Source organism: Schistocerca piceifrons, chromosome 3, assembly GCF_021461385.2.
Source record: "Schistocerca piceifrons isolate TAMUIC-IGC-003096 chromosome 3, iqSchPice1.1, whole genome shotgun sequence".
Classification (NCBI taxonomy): domain Eukaryota; kingdom Metazoa; phylum Arthropoda; class Insecta; order Orthoptera; family Acrididae; genus Schistocerca; species Schistocerca piceifrons.
In genome coordinates this window covers 289600689-289619514 of record NC_060140.1, presented here as the reverse complement: position 1 = coordinate 289619514, position 18826 = coordinate 289600689, and the positions used below count along the sequence as shown (strand labels likewise).

The window sequence follows — 18826 nt, the reverse complement described above, 5'->3', positions numbered from 1 at the left end:
TACGACCCTCTTCAACTGTCGGCAGTCTGTGCCAGCCAATAGACGAGATCGGCGTCTACGCTTTTTGTGCTGTACGCGTCCTTCACTTTTCCACTTGACTATCGCATCGGTAACAGTGGACCTATGCATGTTTAGGAGTGTGGAAATCTCGCTCACAGGCGTATGACACATGTGGCACCCAAACCCCTAACCACGTTCGAAGTCCGTGAGTTCCGCGGAGCGCCGCATTCTGCTCTCTTACGAAGTCTAATGACTACTGAGGTCGCCGATATGGAGTACCTGGCAGTAGGTGGCAGCACAGTACACCTAATATGGAAAATGTATGTTTTTGGGGGTGTCCGGGTACTTTTGATCACATGGTGTATGTGCTTGAAAATGACTCGCGGTTGAAACTAGCCAACTGAACAGATAATAAACAGAAAACAGCCTACTTGAACGATGTTTTCATTCTATGAATCCTCAGGAGGTCTATTCCACCAACGAAGAAGGTACCATACGAAACGCTCACTTGTCCCGTACTTGAGTATTACTCTTTGGTATGGAGCCCTCATCAAATAATGCTGTTAAAGGTAATAGAGAATATTCAAAGAAGAGCAGCTGATTTCATTTACCACATGGTATTACGTTTTATTGGAGACATATTGAATCTCAGTTTTATCTTCTACAGCGATAGAAGCTGGAGTAATGAATTAAAATTTGTGTTAAGGCTGGAACTTGAACCCAGTTGTGTTGCTTATTAGTCAATTGTATTATACACTACACCAGCCGGCCATTTTAGCCGGCCGCTGTGATCGAGCGGTTCTAGGCGCTTCAGTCCGTAACCGTGCTGCTGCTGAGGTCGCAGGTTCGAATCCTGTCTTGGGCATGGATGTCTGTGATGTACTTAGGTTAGTTAGGTTTAAGTAGTTCTAAGTCTAGGGAACTGATGACCTCAGATGTTAAGTCCCATAGTTCTTAGAGCCATTTGAACCATTTTAGAGCCACTTTAGCTAACATTACTGCAACATGGACTACTCTGTTCCAAGACCTGCTTAACACAAACTTAAATTCACACCCTAACCCATCTTGATTTTCCCCTTCTTGAACAGTCAGCATCACTGAGGTTCTCCGATATCGAAATAGCACCCCAGAATTGTATGTAATGAGGAAATCCTACCTGTACCTCAAGTGTATGTGATTTATTGATGTGATGGAATTAATTTTCATGCAGACATATTGAGCCTCAAATTTATCTTTGATAAGGACAGAAGCTGAAGTAGTTAATTAAAATTTGTGCCGAGAGCGTGACATGAACCTTGGCTTCCTGCGTACTATGCAGCTGTGTTATCTACTATATGACCCTGGCAGTGTGGTTCAGAAAGCTGCATAGACTACCCTAGGTTTGAGCTATGGAGGGCACTGGATTAGGGTAGCCCATGCACGTGTGTTTCGCCACAAAGCAGCGTGTGGATAACACATTTGCTTAATAAGCAAGCGAGTTGGGTTCTATCCCACCCTTGGTACAAATTTTAGTTAACTACTTCTGCTTCTATCCTTGTTTAGTATTTCGTTTAGTTCGTTTAGAAAACAGCACAGAGACGTTCATCCAACTACAGTGACAGAATCTACGAAAGAGTACAGAATGTCACGGAGATTTTTATGTACGTACCTAGAAGACTTACGTTACGTAAATCCCGCGAAAATATCACGAAGGTAACATCAGAGAAGAGCAAGCTCTCACGGAGGCTCGCTAATAGCAGTTCTGGCCGTGCATCACTCACGACTGAAATAGGGAAGGTGTGAAGTGACAAGGTACCCGAAGCACCGTCTGCCACAAACTGTAAGATGACTTTCTCGTTACAGGTGTAAATTTAGATAGTACCGCACACCTTGTCAACAGTTCGTGGTCTTCCTGTTAACTTTGCTGTCTCTTGGCTCCGGCGCTCCGTGTTCAATTCCAGCGATGTTGGGAATTTTGTCGGCTGAACACAGCGTGTATGTGTCGACCTCATTTTCCTATTGTCATCATCATCATCGACGTGTAAGTCGTCCGTGAGACATCAAGTAAAAAGAACGGCCGAACGTACCAGAGATGGACTCCTGACCAATAATGCCATACGCACACTGCATACCTCAGCCAATAAAATTCTTTTGGATTTGAGGCCGCATCTTCAGTTATAATACGGATTTTACAGTTGACAATGCGGCCTCAGACCCAGAAGAATTTTATTGACTGTGACAACGGCCGCGGAAGCCTGCGTTTACATGCTGCATACCTCATTGGCTCGACAGTATTTCACGTTTTATGGAGTCAGTATAATATGTCTCTAAAGTTTTGTCTAAAACATATGCTCCACGTAGAAAATCGCTCTCTCTGTTTCCAAGGTTTGGTACAGTTAGAGGCAGACCTACGGGGGAAGGGGGGTGGGGTCTGGGAAAAAGGACGGAGGGGGAGGCGGGCATTGCATTCACAGTACGTTGTTGCTCTCTCCATTCACCCCTCCCCCACCTGCCCCCCACATGTAACTTGCTGTAAGCCAAGTTTTAAACAGATACATCAACTATTTTGATGCAAAAGTAGTAAAATGTATAAAATCTTCATATTTTAATAATAATTTTATTTATTTCGATGCATAGTACATCGTTTGAATACAACTATCAAGAAACTGTAGCTCAGAGGAATACATTTGAAAAGCAATCGTCTAAAAATTTTTAAAGTACCTGTGTCGTGTAACTGATGTAGAAACTACGATTGCAACAATGTTGCACAATTTTCAGAATTTCATAATATATGCGATATAAGATCGATGTATGCACTCATCATTATCAGTATTTGAGTTAGCACAGCGCTTGTGGACTCAGGTTTGCAAGCTATTGCTATACAAATGGCACAGTGCTGTTTCTTTCAGTCGTTTACATCTACTTTGCGGGAGGTCCGTCTTTCTCTCATTTTTTATTATTAGTGGAAGGTTTTACCATTTCATTTAGCCTTACTCTGTTTCCTGTGGTTTGCTGGATGTATTGGTGGACTTATGAAACATGTCGAATTTCTTATTCGTAGTAGGTAGGATCAGGCCGCCTTTACCTGGCCGCAACGTTTGTAAAGGCCGCAAGCACATCCTCGTGGGATAACCGTCATGCAAGCAACTGAAATGTGTCTTGTGTTAAACAAATTTGTTATTTTCTAAAAACTCTTGGCATTTTCGGGGGTTTTAGTCTTCTTTCCACTAGATTTTCTGAAGGTTAGCTGAAAAAATTTGGGCGACCGTTGTGACCGAGCGGTTCCAGGCACTTCAGCCTGGAACCGCGCGACCACTACGTCGCAGGTTCGAATCTTGCCTCGGGCATGGAAGTGTGTGATGTCCTTAGGTTAGTTGGGTTTAAGTAGTTCTAAGTTCTATGGGACTGATGACCTCTGATGTTAAGTCTCATAGTGCTTGGAGCCATTTCAACCATTTGAAAAAATTTGAAATTAAAACATGTCAAAACACAAGCGCTTTTAATGAAATGCTCTTTGACGGGAGCTGAGGTCGCGACACCTGTCAATCCCATTTGGAATCACGCCTGGCTACATTAGGCTGCACAGGGGATGAACAAAAATACTGAGACACCAAAAACACATTTCCAAGCCTAACACGGGGTTCAAAACAGCTTCCGTTCGTCTCGAAAAGGATAAATACCGGTCCTGCACAGTTTTAAAGCGAATTTTATGTAGTTACACTACTGTCCATTAAAATTTCTACACCAAGAAGAAATGCAGATGATAAACGGGTATTCATTGGACAAATATATTATACTAGAACTGACATGTGATTACATTTTCACGCAATTGGGCTGCATAGATCCTGAGAAATCAGTACCCAGAACAACCACCTCTGGCCGTAATAACGGCCTTGATACGCCTGGGCATTGAGTCAAACAGAGCTTGGATGGCGTATACAGGTACAGCTGCCCGTGCAGCTTCAACATGATACCACGATTCATCAAGAGTAGTGACTGGAATATTGTGACGAGCCAGTTGCTCGTCCACCATTGAACAGGCGTTTTCTGTTGGTGAGAGATCTGGAGAATGTGCTGGCCAGCGCAGCAGTCGAACATTTTCTGTATCCAGAAAAGCCCGTACAGGACCTGCAACATGCGGTCGTGCATTATCCTGATGAAATGTAGGGTTTCGCAGGGATCGAATGAAGGGTAGAGCCAAATGTAACGTCCACTGTTCAAAGTGCCGTCAATGTGAACAAGAGGTGACCGAGACGTGAAACCAATGGCACCCCATACCATCACGCCGGGTGATACGCCAGTACGGCGATGACGAATACACACTTCCATTGTGCGTTCACCGCGATGTCGCCAGACACGGATGCGACCATCATGATGCTGTGAACAGAACCTGGATTCATCCGAAAAAATGACGTTTTGCCATTCGTGCACCCAGGTTCGTCGTTGAGTATACCATCGCAGGCGCTCCTGTCTGTGATGCAGCGTCTAGGGTAAACGCAGCCATGGTCTCCGAGCTGATAGTCCATGTTGCTGCAAACGTCGTCGAACTGTTCGTGCAGATGGTTGTTGTCTTGCAAACGTCCCCATCTGTTGACTCAGGGATCGAGACGTGGCTGCACGATCCGTTACAGCCATGCGGATAAGATGCCTGTCATCTCAACTGCCAGTGATACGAGGCCGTTGCGTATTACCCTCTTCAACCCACCGATTCCATATTCTGCTAACAGTCATTGGATCTCGGCCAACGCGAGTAGCAATGTCGCGATACGATAAACCGCAATCGCTATAAGCTACAATCCGACCTTTATCAAAGTCGGAAACGTGATGGTACGCATTTCTACTCATCAGCAGGCAACGCCGGTCAACGGCTGTTTGTGTATGAGAAATCGGTGGGAAGCTTTCCTCATGTCAGAACGTTGTAGGTGTCGCCACCGGCGCCAACCTTGTCTGAATGCTCTGAAAAGCTAATCATTTACATATCACAGCATCTTCTTCCTATCGGTTAAATTTAGCGTCTGTAGCACGTCATATTCGTGGTGTAGCAATTTTAATGGCCAGTAGTTTATTACTGCAAAATTGTGATGAGTTCTGGTGCAGACAATGGAGGCGGACAGCAATCATGCATCATTCTTACCCAAGTAGACCACAATGGCTGCATAATACAGAGATCTGGTGATTGTAGTCGCCAGAGGAGGATATGTGACACAATTCATTCTCATTCGTACAAAATACGTTCAGGATAATGCGAGCTGTTTAATCAGACACCCTCTCGTCTTGGAGCACAGGACCACCGTTAGAGGAAGCACATTGTACCATGAGATGGACCAGATCATCCAAAACGATCTCATAATCCTTGGCAATAACACGACACAGGAAAGTAACCATGGGGCCCGTGGAGCACTGCAATAAGACTGCCCAAATCATGACCGAACTCCAGCCCTGTTTCTGTCTTAGGACTTCTGTCTTAGGACTTAAAATAGGCCAGAAGCTGAAAACTTTGTGAAACAAGATTCCCGTTGCTCAATAGTCCTGGTTTTATGGCTTCGGCATCATATTTTCATGTCAAGGGCCTTTGCATCAGTGATGAGTCGTTTCGGAATTCAAGCTCGCCTAGCAGTTCCCTGCTTATGGAGCTCCATGCTTGGTTTGGTGCTTACAGAGTTCCTGGGTGTGACGTTCGGTTCTGGAATGACTTTTCCACTTGTCTTTGTCTAATTTTTCGTCAAAATACTGCTCAATAACCGTCTGTCACGATCACCCAACAGACACTTTCGTCTGGTTTGTGATTTAACGAATGAAAAATTTCCACTTTCCCAGTATGCGATATAAATCTTCTATTTGATTCTGAAAGGTATGTCCTAAAGTCTGATCAGGGTAGCTCCAGAAAATAAAGTCGGTTGTTGCCAACCGCAAGGTGGAATGAGTATAATATCTTTGAGTAGGAGGATCTTTGATGGTTAAGAGAGCCGGGCGCGCGCAGAAGAAAACCGGTGAGTCGCAGTTAGGTGCCCGGAGGAAGCAGACGTGTGGTGACAGCTGTAAGGTAGGTCGCGCTCGCTGCCCCTTACCAAACTTTAGCACGTAAATGAGAGAAGATATATAATGATTTCAAATTGGTTTTGGTAGATAATGTTCAGAGTTAGGATTTGTATGTCCGCCGGCCGCGGTGGTCTAGCGGTTCTAGGCGCTCAGTCCGGAACCGCGCGACCGCTACGGTCGCAGGTTCGAATCCTGCCTCGGGCATGGATGTGTGTGATGTCCTTAGGTTAGTTAGGTTTAAGTAGTTCTAAGTTCTAGGGGACTGATGACCACAGATGTTAATTCCCATTGTGCTCAGAGCCATTTGAACCATTTTGTATGTCCATTGTTTGACACAGTAAGCGTTTGGTAAAATTTTTTGTAAGAGTGATTTGTGCTACAAAAATGTTGGAAATGGTAGGTTTTATGTATGACTTAAAATTTTAACAATATATATATATTGAGATCAACATTGTGTTTCAATCTAACAGCCTGAATCATAATCCACATCTTTTGCTTGTATTGAATATGGAAATGAGTAGTAAAGTAAAGTTCCCCACCAATGAAAGAACCAAGTGAACGTCAGGGCCAAAAGTTAATTTTCCAGTACCATCTTAATGCCATTGCACAAACGGCATTATTCTCTTAAACTTGATTTCTGGCAAAATGGAGGAGTGCAAGAAACAAGTTCACAGATGCAGTCAGATGCAGGTTTGATGAATAATTAATTTAGAACAATCTTATCAATGATACTCTTAAAAAAGAGGATGCAATTTTGGTTAGATACTTTCAATCCCTCTTGAAACATCAAAGACTTCGGCTACCTCGGTTACGGAAGCACCCACATTATGAGCGCCTACGATTTTCCAATGTTCCAATTCACTTACGTTCGACATAATGCGTTCAGAATTACACAGGACACTGCTGTGAGCACTACTGACACTTAACAACGAACTGAAGTCACTGTACAGGTGCTATTTGTGGGCAAATACGACACTGCAACCTGCAGGCTTCGCTAGCATCTGCACTTATATTGTCGTCGTGTTCCCGTAGTTTTGTCCAACCCCTGTAAAATACACACCACACCTTGCACCATGGTTTCCTTTGGGCAAATGTAGATTTAGGCATGCCTCAGTGAGGAAAATTCACTGAACGGCCGCGCTACCTGCTCCATCTCAGCCAGGTCGTCAGTGATGTCAGCCTCATCGCCACCGCGGAACCAGTGCAGAGCTCGGATGGCCTCCTCCCGCCTGTCCTTGGACAGCAGGAAGATGGGCGACTCCGGCACGAAGAAGAACAGCACGAAGAACAGGATGGGTGGGATGGCGCACACCACGGAGAGCCACACCAGAGGGGCCCACTTGCCCACCACGTACACGTACAGGATGCCTGCGGACAGCAACAACAGCTGTTTGTATCAACAAACTGTCCGATCGCTACGCCTCGGACACGTCTCGTGATTGGAATGCAACATTTACAAATAAGCTCAAATGAGACATAGCAGTCAAGGAGTAAGTGTATGCCAACCTGTCGTGTGGAATCATCTTAGTAAAATGGCTTGATTATTTATTTCTAGTTTCTGCTACCAGTCTTTTTTTTATTTTATGTTTAATCTAACATAATACAACGCGTTTAAGACTGTTTATTTTTAAGTAACATTTCTCTGTATATATGTATGTATGTATAAACGCCTGAAGATGAACAGAACATCTTCGAAATGCGTTGTATTATGTTAGATTAAACATAAAATAAAAAAGTTACTGGTAGCAGAAACTAGAAATAAATAATTATCCCACACAGTCACAGTTCACAAACATAGCCATTATGTCCGAGAATAAAAATGGATTGACTTGCCAGAAAGGAGCTATTGCATTTAGACGTGCTCATGACCGTACCGAGGGTGAAAGTTAAAATTGTGTAAAACAGTCTCCACCGCAGTAGATGTTTATTTTGATGGCAACCAGTTTCGTTCTATAGATAATCTTCGAGCCGTAAGCACCGTGATAGCTGGTGGTGGCGGTTGATGCAGCAAGATCCGTCAAGAAGACGGACATCAAGGTGAGAGAAGGTGATCAATTTGTTGGTGTATCAATGCGGATTACCCAACATGTCCATAAGACCTAGTGTACCACTCGCAGCCATGGAAGGCATTGGTATTCAAAACTTAAGGACAGGAGTAACATTCGCATCATGTGTCACTGCCAGAAAACTCAGCTCTATGAAATTTCCACAACACATTAAAAGAACTGGTACAGTATAGTATAGAAGGTATGTGAAAGAAATACTCAATGTGGCGAACAGAAATTACACTTTCACTCATAGACAATAATTATACTGAAGTCACCTCGATTCATGATGATTCCGTGGACATTAAAAAAAAAGCGCGACATCCCTTTCAATAGGGACTGTGATCACCCTGAAACGTGCTCGCATACTGACCACAGAGTTGGTGAGGAGTTCTTGTTGGAATGCGCCCATTGCTCCGTCTACACAACGCATCGCAAACGTGCTCTGTGGGATTTAAGTCAGAGGAACGGGCAAGCAAGTCCATTCGTCAAATACCTGCTGGTTCCAAGAGCTCTCCACCGGCGCTTTTCGATGCGGTCGCACATTTTCATCCACAAAAGTGAACTCAGGGCCGAATGCATACAGCAGAAGACGCACGTAGGGGAGGAGCGCAGTGTCACAATAACACTGACTGGTGAGTGTACCGTGATCAATAATTTAAGGATCAGTATGACCCTGTAACATTCTGCCGCCTATGCCATAACACCTGAACCACCAAAATGATCATGTTCGACAGTGTTGGACGCATACCCTCATAGCGAGAGGTGAGTACACGTAAAGCTACCAAAAACACTGTCGAACATGATCGTTTTGGTGCAGTTCAAGTGGAAGAGCTCTTGGAACGAGAGGCTCTTTGGCGAAAGGTCTGGCCTGCCCGTTCTTCCAACTTAAATGCCATCGAGCATTGAGTGATGCGGTGGGGAAATGTAATGCATTATAGCACGTCCAGATGCACCAACGACCATCTAGCGGTTGTCAAACGTGCTTGTGGAAGAATGGAACGCCTTACGACACGAATTTCTCGCCAACCTTGTGTCCAGCATGGGAGTACGTTGCAGAACACACACAGCTGTCCGTGGTCATCCCATACCCTATTAAGGACCATGTTGCACAGTATTTAACGTCCAGAGGACCATCATGAATCGCTGTAACTTCAGTATAATTATTGTCTTTGAATATAAATGTTATTTCTATTCGTCTCATTGTGTATTTCTTTGTTATCTACTTTCCTATACCTTAGCAGTCCTCTCTACGTAAGGTCCAAGTTCCATCGAGCTATGCTACTTTGCAGGGACACATCTTGCGAAAATTACTTCGGTCCTTAAGTTTTGCATACTAGTGTAGACCCAAAACGACAGGAAGCAGACACAAGTATCAGGCTTTGTCGATGAAAATCGTTGTAGAACCAGAAAAGGTATGTTGCTGTCTGTGAATAAACTTGCATCTCAACCAGTTATCACTGAATGGGTATTTGGAGTCGAGTACCTCGGAAAATACGGTTTCTCAGAGGCAACATTAAACTAGACATCTCCAACGGACCACACAACACAGCACAGCAGCTGAATACAACCGTGTGGTGTGATGTAATGTGTCACGATTCTAAATCTTTTCATCACACGAAAGACGTGGAACACATTGATGGCCCGTTGAGGCGTTTAACTCGCAGTGTGTGGAGCGTGTAGTTCTGGCCACATGTGGATCTGTGATATTTGGGGAGTTTTTCATATCATGATCTGTACCTTCTCTCCGGCCAGTGTGGCCGAGCGGTTCTAGGCGCTTCAGTCTGGAGCCGCGCGACCGCACCGGTCGCAGGTTCGAATCCTGCCTCGGGCATGGATGTGTGTGATGTCCTTAGGTTAGTTAGGTTTAAGTAGTTCTAAGTTCTAGGGGACTGATGACCTCAGATATTAAGTCCCATAGTGCTCAGAGCCATTTGAACCATTTTTTGTACCTTCTCAATACGTTTACCATGAACATAAAGCAGGATGTTTATTTCTACATTCTCGGTAAACAAGCTTAGCCTGTACTTGTAAATCGTCATGACGAATGTGCTGTAAACACACCTTGTTAAAAAATGGTTCAAATGGCTCTGAACACTATGCGACTTAACATCTGAGTTCATCGGTCCCCTAGAACTTAGAACTACTTAAACCTAACTAACCTAAGGACATCACACACATCCATGCCCGAGGCAGGATTCGAACCTGCGACTGTAGCGGTCGCTCGGCTCCAGACTGTAGCGCCTAGAACCACACGGCCACTCCGGCCGGCTACTCCTTGTTACAATACAGGGTGAGTCACTAACTACTGCCATCTAGAATAACTCCGAAAGTATGATAATAGCTGAAAAGTTTGTAGAACAAATGTTGCATGGGACAACGGGGGCCATAACTGACGTTGGGCTTTGGTTGCTAGGTGGAGTCCCTTCAGAGATATGAAGGGCAACTTTGTTTTTTTAAATGGGATGCTATAGTTTGGTACTTATTTCTGATAGCGGCTATCGAGACTAATCCAATGAGTGTAACAGTAAGATCTTTGAAGTTCATATAAGTTATATAAGGAACAAGAAAGTGATTAGTTGGAGGTGGAAGATGGACAAAATGGTTACCTCCAGTGAGCAGCAGCTGGTAGCAGACTCCGAGAGCTCCGCGGATGTCTTTTTCGGCGATCTCCCCGATGTAGACGGGTGCCGCGGTGGAGAAGGCGCCGCCGCAGAAGCCGGTGACGAAGCGGCCGGCGAGCAGTGCTGCGGGGTGCCGGCAGAAGGCGAGCAGCAGCCAGCCGGCGACGAAGGGCGGCGCCGTGGCCAGCAGCGCGCGCCGCCGGCCCACGCGGTCCAGCAGCACGGCCGCCGCCAACATGGCCGCCAGGGCGCCCAGCGGCGTCACGCCCGCCAGCCACGACACCGTCTCGTCGGACAGGCCCAGCTGCCGCCGCAGCGGCTCCGACGCGGGCGACGTCCAACCCAGCACCGCGCCCAGCGAAAAGCCGCCCAGCGTCGCTGCACGGACCACAAACAAACGTCAGCACTGGTGACTTGTGCATTGTGAACTTGACCGTTAGCAAGGGCTGTCCAAGATACGAAACCAGAGACACAGTGCAGAGAACAGGAAAAAGTGGCAGCGTTTAGTTACCAGAAATGACCAGTAATTGTAGAGGCCTTCGATCTTGCAGATGCTCTAGGTCAGGGGTCTCCAAACGTTTTAGTCTGTGGGCCACATTGATTCCTCCACGAAGTCATAAGGGACAAGATCTACCCAGTGGGATCCATGATCACCGTAATGTAAGGCTAAAGGAAAGATGAAATCGCAAAAATCTAAGGTTGTGGGAATAGCTAGCACTGAAACGAACTACGATTTTTATTTATTTACATAATTTTGATTGGTGGGCGTACCTGACCGAATTTCTGGCATATTTTATTCTGGCGAATTTCACCGACAAAAAACTATGTCACTGCACATTCTTCACGAAAGCGTCCTGCAAAGTTAACGAAATCTCTAAATCATTGCTAGCAACACTATTACTACAAGACGTAAGAGAGGTAGAGTATGTCAACGCATTGTTATTTCAAGCAGCGCAACAATAAGTTTAATTACGTAGTCTTGTAGTGAGTAGCAGAGCCAGATCATATATTTGACAGTTCTGTTGCGTGATTGTGTCTATGTTGTGAGTGTCTCACGAGTTTTTTAGTGTCTTATGCGCATTACTAGTAGGTGTGGGACAGTTCAGACTTGGAATTCGAAGAGACAAGGAAAATCTGAAAATCGAAATACGTAAAGAAAGTGAAATCTTGCTTAAGAATCATCGTCCATAATGATTGATTACTAAGGCTAGTCGTCAAATTGACGTCCATTTGAAAGACTTGCACCAGACTCGTGAGTAGAATAAAATACAAAGAATTTTTTTACTTAAAATGTTTTCGCCAAACTAGTCTGTTAACCATTTTTTTCCATTATGGCACGGAGAATGGTCTGTCTGTGGATAGCCACAACTTTAACCATGACCTTCTGCTTTTTAAAGATAGAGCTCCAACAATGTCGCGGTGTATTGGTCACGATAGGCCTTCAAACTCAATTGCTGGCAATATAGGTACCACGGATGTCCGGCCAGCTAACGCGGGCCGGTTTGCCGGCCTTCGCGGACCGGTTTCGGCCCGCGGGCCGTAGTTTAGAGATCCCTGCTCTAGGTAGCTGCCCAGAAGTTTCATTCATACACTATCTAGCCGCTATTGTAAGGTCTCGCAGTGGACGGAGATCGCCAACAGGCATGTCATTTCATATACAGCAAAACTGTTATTCAGTCATGAGGACCCAGTGGTCGCATACAGGTTAGAGTGAGATGATAAATGAGTAAAACTGTTGGAACGGCGGTCCCCACCCAAGAGAGCCCTCAGGGCGGGGTTTAATAACGTAGAATACTACAATGTAGGCTTTCACAGCCGGTGTTTTCTTCAGTTAAAACTTCCGGGCTGAGACGCCGTGGTCGATGTATAAAATTTCCACCTAACATTTCGTCTCCATCTGCGGGAGACATCTTCTGAGGTCGTCCGGCTACTGCAACTGAGGCTCCAGGTACTCTCGCATTTATAGAGTGCATAGACGGCACCACCGTTCGCCACGTGATGCCGACGGTATCCCTATCTTTGCAAGGCGTCATCATTCTCGATTAAGAATAATCGATTCTCATTCTGCTGGCGCAACGTCGTCATCCATATTTTGTCTAACTTTAAAACTTCCTCTTTTCTATTAAAATAGTTATGGTGCTTGAGAATCTAAATTGCTTCTCTATACATGCGCGCATAATGGGATGTTCGTGCTAGAACGCTTGTCTATACAAATAACTTCACTTTGTTGGGTATAGTATTGTTCAGACCAATGTTATGTGTGACGATCACTGCGAAATTTTACTCACTCTGTTTTGAATACATAGTTCATTCTAAAGTCGTTCTCTTGGGTTGTCATTTCAAATGAGTAGTTACTCTCCTCATTCCAGTGTTTAAAGAAGATTTATCATTACGGATTATCACTTCGACCATCGGATATGCAACCGTTTGAATATAGTTGAATATTATTTGAAAATTTTATTTAAAAAATAGAAAACTAAGTTAGCCGATGAACTTTAAAAAATTTATTCTGCATCACAGATAGTTACAATATGTAAAAAAAAAATGAATTAAAATATCTCGGAGAGTGGAAAAGACCATGGGCATGAATAATAGTTAAACCAAACCGGAGAATTCCTACCGTCTCTGTAAGAATATATAAGTATTTAAATCCCTTTCCGTCAACCTAAAGCTGTGACACCACAACAATGTAGAGAGACTTTCAATAATGTATGATCCCCCCCTGAACCATGGACCTTGCCGTTGGTGGGGAGGCTTGCGTGCCTCAACGATACAGATAGCCGTACCGTAGGTGCAACCACAACGGAGGGGTATCTGTTGAGAGGCCAGACAAACGTGTGGTTCCTGAAGAGGGGCAGCAGCCTTTTCAGTAGTTGCAGGGGCAACAGTCTGGATGACTGACTGATCTGGCCTTGTAACACTAACCAAAATGGCCTTGCTGTTCTGGTACTGCGAACGGCTGAAAGCAAGGGGAAACTACAACCATAAATTTTCCCGAGGGCATGCAGCTTTACTGTATGAATAAATGATGATGCTGTCCTCTTGGATAAAATATTCCGGAGGTAAAATAGTCCCCCATTCGGATCTCCGGGCGGGGACTACTCAAGAGGACGTTGTTATCAGGAGAAAGAAAACTGGCGTTCTACGGATCGGAGCGTGGAATGTCAGATCCCTTAATCGGGCAGGTAGATTAGAAAGTTTAAAAAGGGGAGTGGATAGGTTAAAGTTAGATATAGTGGGAATTAGTGAATCTCGGTGGCAGGAGGAACAAGACATCTGGTCAGGTGAATACAGGGATATAAATACAAAATCAAATAGGGGTAATGCAGGAGTAGGTTTAATAATGAATAAAAAAATAGGAGTGCGGGTAAGCTACTACAAACAGCATAGTGAACGCATTATTGTGGCCAAGATAGACACGAAGCCCACGCCTACTGCTGTAGTACAAGTTTATATGCCAACTAGCTCTACAGATGACGAAGAAATTGATGAAATGTATGACGAGATAAAAGAAATTATTCAGGTAGTGAAGGGAGACGAAAATTTAGTAGTCATGGGTGATTGGAATTCAAGAGTAGGAAAAGGGAGAGAAGGAAACATAGTAGGTGAATATGGATTGGGGCTAAGAAATGAAAGAGGAAGCCGCCTGGTAGAATTTTGCACAGAGCATAACTTAATCATAGCTAACACTTGGTTTAAGAATCATGAAAGAAGGTTGCATACATAGAAGAACCCTGGAGATACTAAAAGGTATCAGATAGATTATAATGGCAAGACAGAGATTTAGGAACCAGGTTTTAAATTGTAAGACATTTCCAGTGGCATATGTGGATTATGACCACAATCTATTGGTTATGAACTGTACATTAAAGCTGAAGAAATTGCAAAAAGGTGGGAATTTAAGGAGATGGGACCTGGAAAAACTGAAAGATTAGTTGGTTGGTTGGTCTTGGGGAAGGAGACCAAACAGCGAGGTCATCGGTCTCATCGGATTAGGGAAGGACGGGGAAGGACGTCGGCCGTGCCCTTTGAAAGGAACCATCCCGGCATTTGCCGGGAGCGATTTAGGGAAATCACGGAAAACCTAAATCAGGATGGCCGGACGCGGGATTGAACCGTCGTCCTCCCGAATGCGAGTCCAGTGTCTAACCACTGCGCCACCTCGCTCGGTAAACTGAAAGAACCAGAGGTTGTACAGAGTTTCAGGGAGAGCATAAGGGAACAACTGACAGGAATGGGGGAAAGAAATACAGTAGAAGAAGAATGGGTAGCTTTGAGGGATGAAATAGTGAAGGCAGCAGAGGATCAAATAGGTAAAAAGACGAGAGCTAGTAGAAACCCTTGGGTAACAGAAAAAATATTGAATTTAATTGATGAAAGGAGAAAATATAAAAACGCAGTAAATGAAGCGGGCAAAAAGGAATACAAACGTCTCAAAAATAATACCCACAGGAAGTGCAAAATGGCTAAGCAGGGATGGCTAGAGGACAAATGTAAGGATGTATCTCACTAGGGGTAAGATAGATACTGCCTACAGGAAAATTAAAGAGACCTTTGGAGAAAAGAGAACCACTTGCATGAATATCAAGAGCTCAGATGGAAAACCAGTTCTAAGCAAAGAAGGGAAAGCAGAAAGGTGGAAGGAGTATATAGAGGGTCTATACAAGCGCGATGTACTTGAGGACAATATTATGGAAATGGAAGAGGATGGAGATGAAGATGAAATGGGAGATATGATATTGCGTGAAGAGTCTGACAGAGCACTGAAAGACCTGAGTCGAAACAAGGCCCCCGGAGTAGACAACATTCCATTAGAACTGCTGACAGCCTTGGGAGAGCCAGTCCTGACAAAACTCTACCATCTGGTGAGCAAGATGTATGAGACAGGTGAAATACCCTCAGACTTCAGGAAGAATATAGTAATTCCAATCCCAAAGAAAGCAGGTGTTGACAGATGTGAAAATTACCGAACTATCAGTTTAATAAGTCACAGCTGCAAAATACTAACGCGAATTCTTTACAGACGAATGGAAAAACTGATAGAAGTGGACCTCGGGGAAGATCAGTTTGGATTCCGTAGAAATGTTGGAACACGTGAGGCAATACTGACCCTACGACTTATCTTAGAAGAAAGATTAAGGAAAGGCAAACCTACGTATCTAGCATTTGTAGACTTAGAGAAAGCTTTTGACAATGTTGATTGGAATACTCTCTTTCAAATTCTGATGGTGGCAGGGGTAAAATATAGGGAGCGAAAGGCTATTTACAATTTGTACAGAAACCAGATGGCCGTTATAAGAGTCGAGGGGTATGAAAGGGAAGCAGTGGTTGGAAAGGGAGTGAGACAGGGTTGTAGCATCTCCCCGATGTTATTCAATCTGTATATTGAGCAAGCAATAAAGGAAACAAAAGAAAAGTTCGGAGTAGGTATTAAAATCCATGGAGAAGAAATAAAAACTTTGAGGTTCGCCGATGACATTGTAACTCTGTCAGAGACAGCAAAGGACTTGGAAGAGCGGTTGAACGCAGTGGACAGTGTCTTGAAAGGAGGGTATAAGATGAACATCAACAAAAGCAAAACGAGGATAATGGAATGTAGTCGAATTAGGTCGGGTGATGCTGAGGGAATTAGATTGGGAAATGAAACACTTATTAAAGTAGTGAAGGTGTTTTGCTATTTGGGAAGCAAAATAACTGATGATGGTCGAAGTAGAGAGGATATAAAATGTAGATTGGCAACGGCAAGGAAAGCGTTTCTGAAGAAGAAAAATTTGTTAACATCGAGTATAGATTTAAATGTCAGGAAGTCGTTTCTGAAAGTATTTGTATGGAGTGTAGCCATGTACGGAAGTGAAACGTGGACGATAAATAGCTTAGACAAGAAGAGAATAGAAACTTTCGAAATGTGGTGCTACAGAAGAATGCTGAAGATTAGATGGGTAGATCACATAACTAATGAGGAGGTATTGAATAGAATTGGGGAGAAGAGGAGCTTGTGGCACAACTTGACTAGAAGAAGGGATCTGTTGGTAGGACATGTTCTGAGGCATCAAGGGATCACCAATTTAGTATTGGACGGCAACGTGGAGGGTAAAAATCGTAGAGGGAGACCAAGAGATGAATACACTAAGCAGATTCAGAAATATGTAGGCTGCAGTGGGTACTGGGAGATGAAGAAGCTTGCACAGTGTAGAGTAGCATGGAGAGCTGCATCAAACCAGTCTCAGGACTGAAGACCACAACAGCAACAATATGATTCAGAATGCCAGCTAAAGGCCAGAAAGATTCTCTAGGAACTAGTCTTATTAAAATATATGGTGTATACTGATTAACGCATATGAGGGTTCTCTATCATAATCTAGAGAGCTTTATAATAACAATGACAATGGGGCGAACCTTCTTCCTTCATTTAGTCAGGATGACGGCAGAAACTCAAGGATTTTTTGCACTGCCCCTAGAAGGAGAACGGTTAATGCTAAGAAGACAAGATTTGTTAGGTTAGATTTTGATTTATTTACTTACCGGATTCCCTACGACCGTGTGAACCAAAGCTACTTCGTCACGGAACTACTGTGTTCATGGTCTTTTCTTACAGAGTGCTGATCATAAAATTTATAAAGGAACAATCAAACAATTAATAAACGGCTAAGTTTCATTTCCGAGACAGCTGGACAACCGCCCACACGAAGTTCGCGATCTTACACCGCAGATCGGTCTCACGACCCGTTTCCGGACAAAGACTACAGTTGGCGAGTGCACAAAGCTGCCCCAAAATAGAGCGCTATCAGATACTAGCTGTACCCTGCCACACTTTGCTGCGGCTCGCTCTGCTTGAATGGAAAAAAGGAAAAGAGAAAGCGCGCGCTGCTAATATGTTTGGGAATAGGATATACAGGGTGGCCCATTGATGGTAACCGGGCCAAATATCTCCCGAAATAAGCATCAAACGGAAAAACTACAAAGAACGAAACTTGTGTAGCTTGAAGGGTGAAACCAGATGGCGTTATGGTTGGCCGGCTAGATGGCGCTGCCATAGGCCAACGGATATCAACTGAGCTTTTTTAAACAGGAACCACCAATTTTAGTACATATTCGTGTAGTCCGTAAAGAATTATGAATGGTTTAGTTGGACCACTTTTTTCGCTTTGTGACAGATGGCGCCTCAATAGTCACAAACGTATAAGTACGTGGTATCACGTAATATTCCGCCAGTGCCAACGGTATTTGCTTATGTGTTAAAAAGGACCGTTCACCAATTGCGGGAATAGTCTATATCGTGTTGATGTATGGCTATTGTGATCAAAATGCCCAACGGGCGTGTGCTATGTATGCTGCTCGGTATCCTGGACGACATTATCCAAGTGTCCGGACCGTTCGCCGGATGGTTACGTTATTTAAGGAAACAGGAAGTGTTCAGCCGCATGTGAAACGTCAACCACATACAACGAATGATGATGCGCAGGTAAGTGTTTTAGCTGCTGCCGCGGCTAATCCGCACATCAGTAGCAGACAAAGTGCGCGAGAATCAGGAATCTCAAAAACGTCGGTGTTGAGAATGCTACATCAACATCTATTGCATCCGTACCATATTTCTATGCACCAGGAATAGCATGGCGACGACTTTGAACGTCGTGTACAGTTCTGCCACTGGGCACAAGAGAAGTTACGGGACGATGACAGATTTTTTGCCCGTGTTCAACTTGGCGACGAAGCGTCATTCACCAACAGCGGTAACGTAAATCGGCATAATATGCACTATTAAACAACGGATAATCCACGATGGCTGCGACAAATGGAACATCAGCGACCTTGGCGGGTTAATGTATGGTGCGGCATTATGGGAGGAAGGATAATTAGCCCCCGTTTTATCGATGGCAATCTAAATGGTGCAATGAGTGCTGATGTCCTATGTAATGTTCTACCGATGCTACTGCAAGATGTTTCACTGCATGACAGAATGGCGATGTACTTCCAACATGATGGATGTCCGTCACATAGCTCGCGTGCGGTTGAAGCGGTATGGAATAGCATATTTCATGACAGGTGGATTGGTCGTCGAAGCACCATACCATGGCCGCACGTTCACGGGATCTGACGTCCCCGGCTTTCTTTCTTTGGGGAAAGTTGAAGGATATTTGC

The 18826-nt window shown here is 44.3% G+C and overlaps 1 protein-coding gene across 1 annotated transcript in view; it reads right to left on the bottom strand.

The window, feature by feature from the left end:
* The window catches only part of LOC124788598 (facilitated trehalose transporter Tret1-like), a 45726-nt gene that overhangs the window by 14897 nt on the left and 12003 nt on the right, over nt 1–18826 (bottom strand). Inside the window, exons 2-3 of the mRNA XM_047255867.1 lie at nt 10673–11065; nt 7163–7386 (exon numbers count right to left, since the gene is read on the bottom strand). Coding sequence (XP_047111823.1) covers nt 7163–7386; nt 10673–11065 — 617 coding nt within the window. The remainder of the gene's footprint in view (nt 1–7162; nt 7387–10672; nt 11066–18826) is intronic.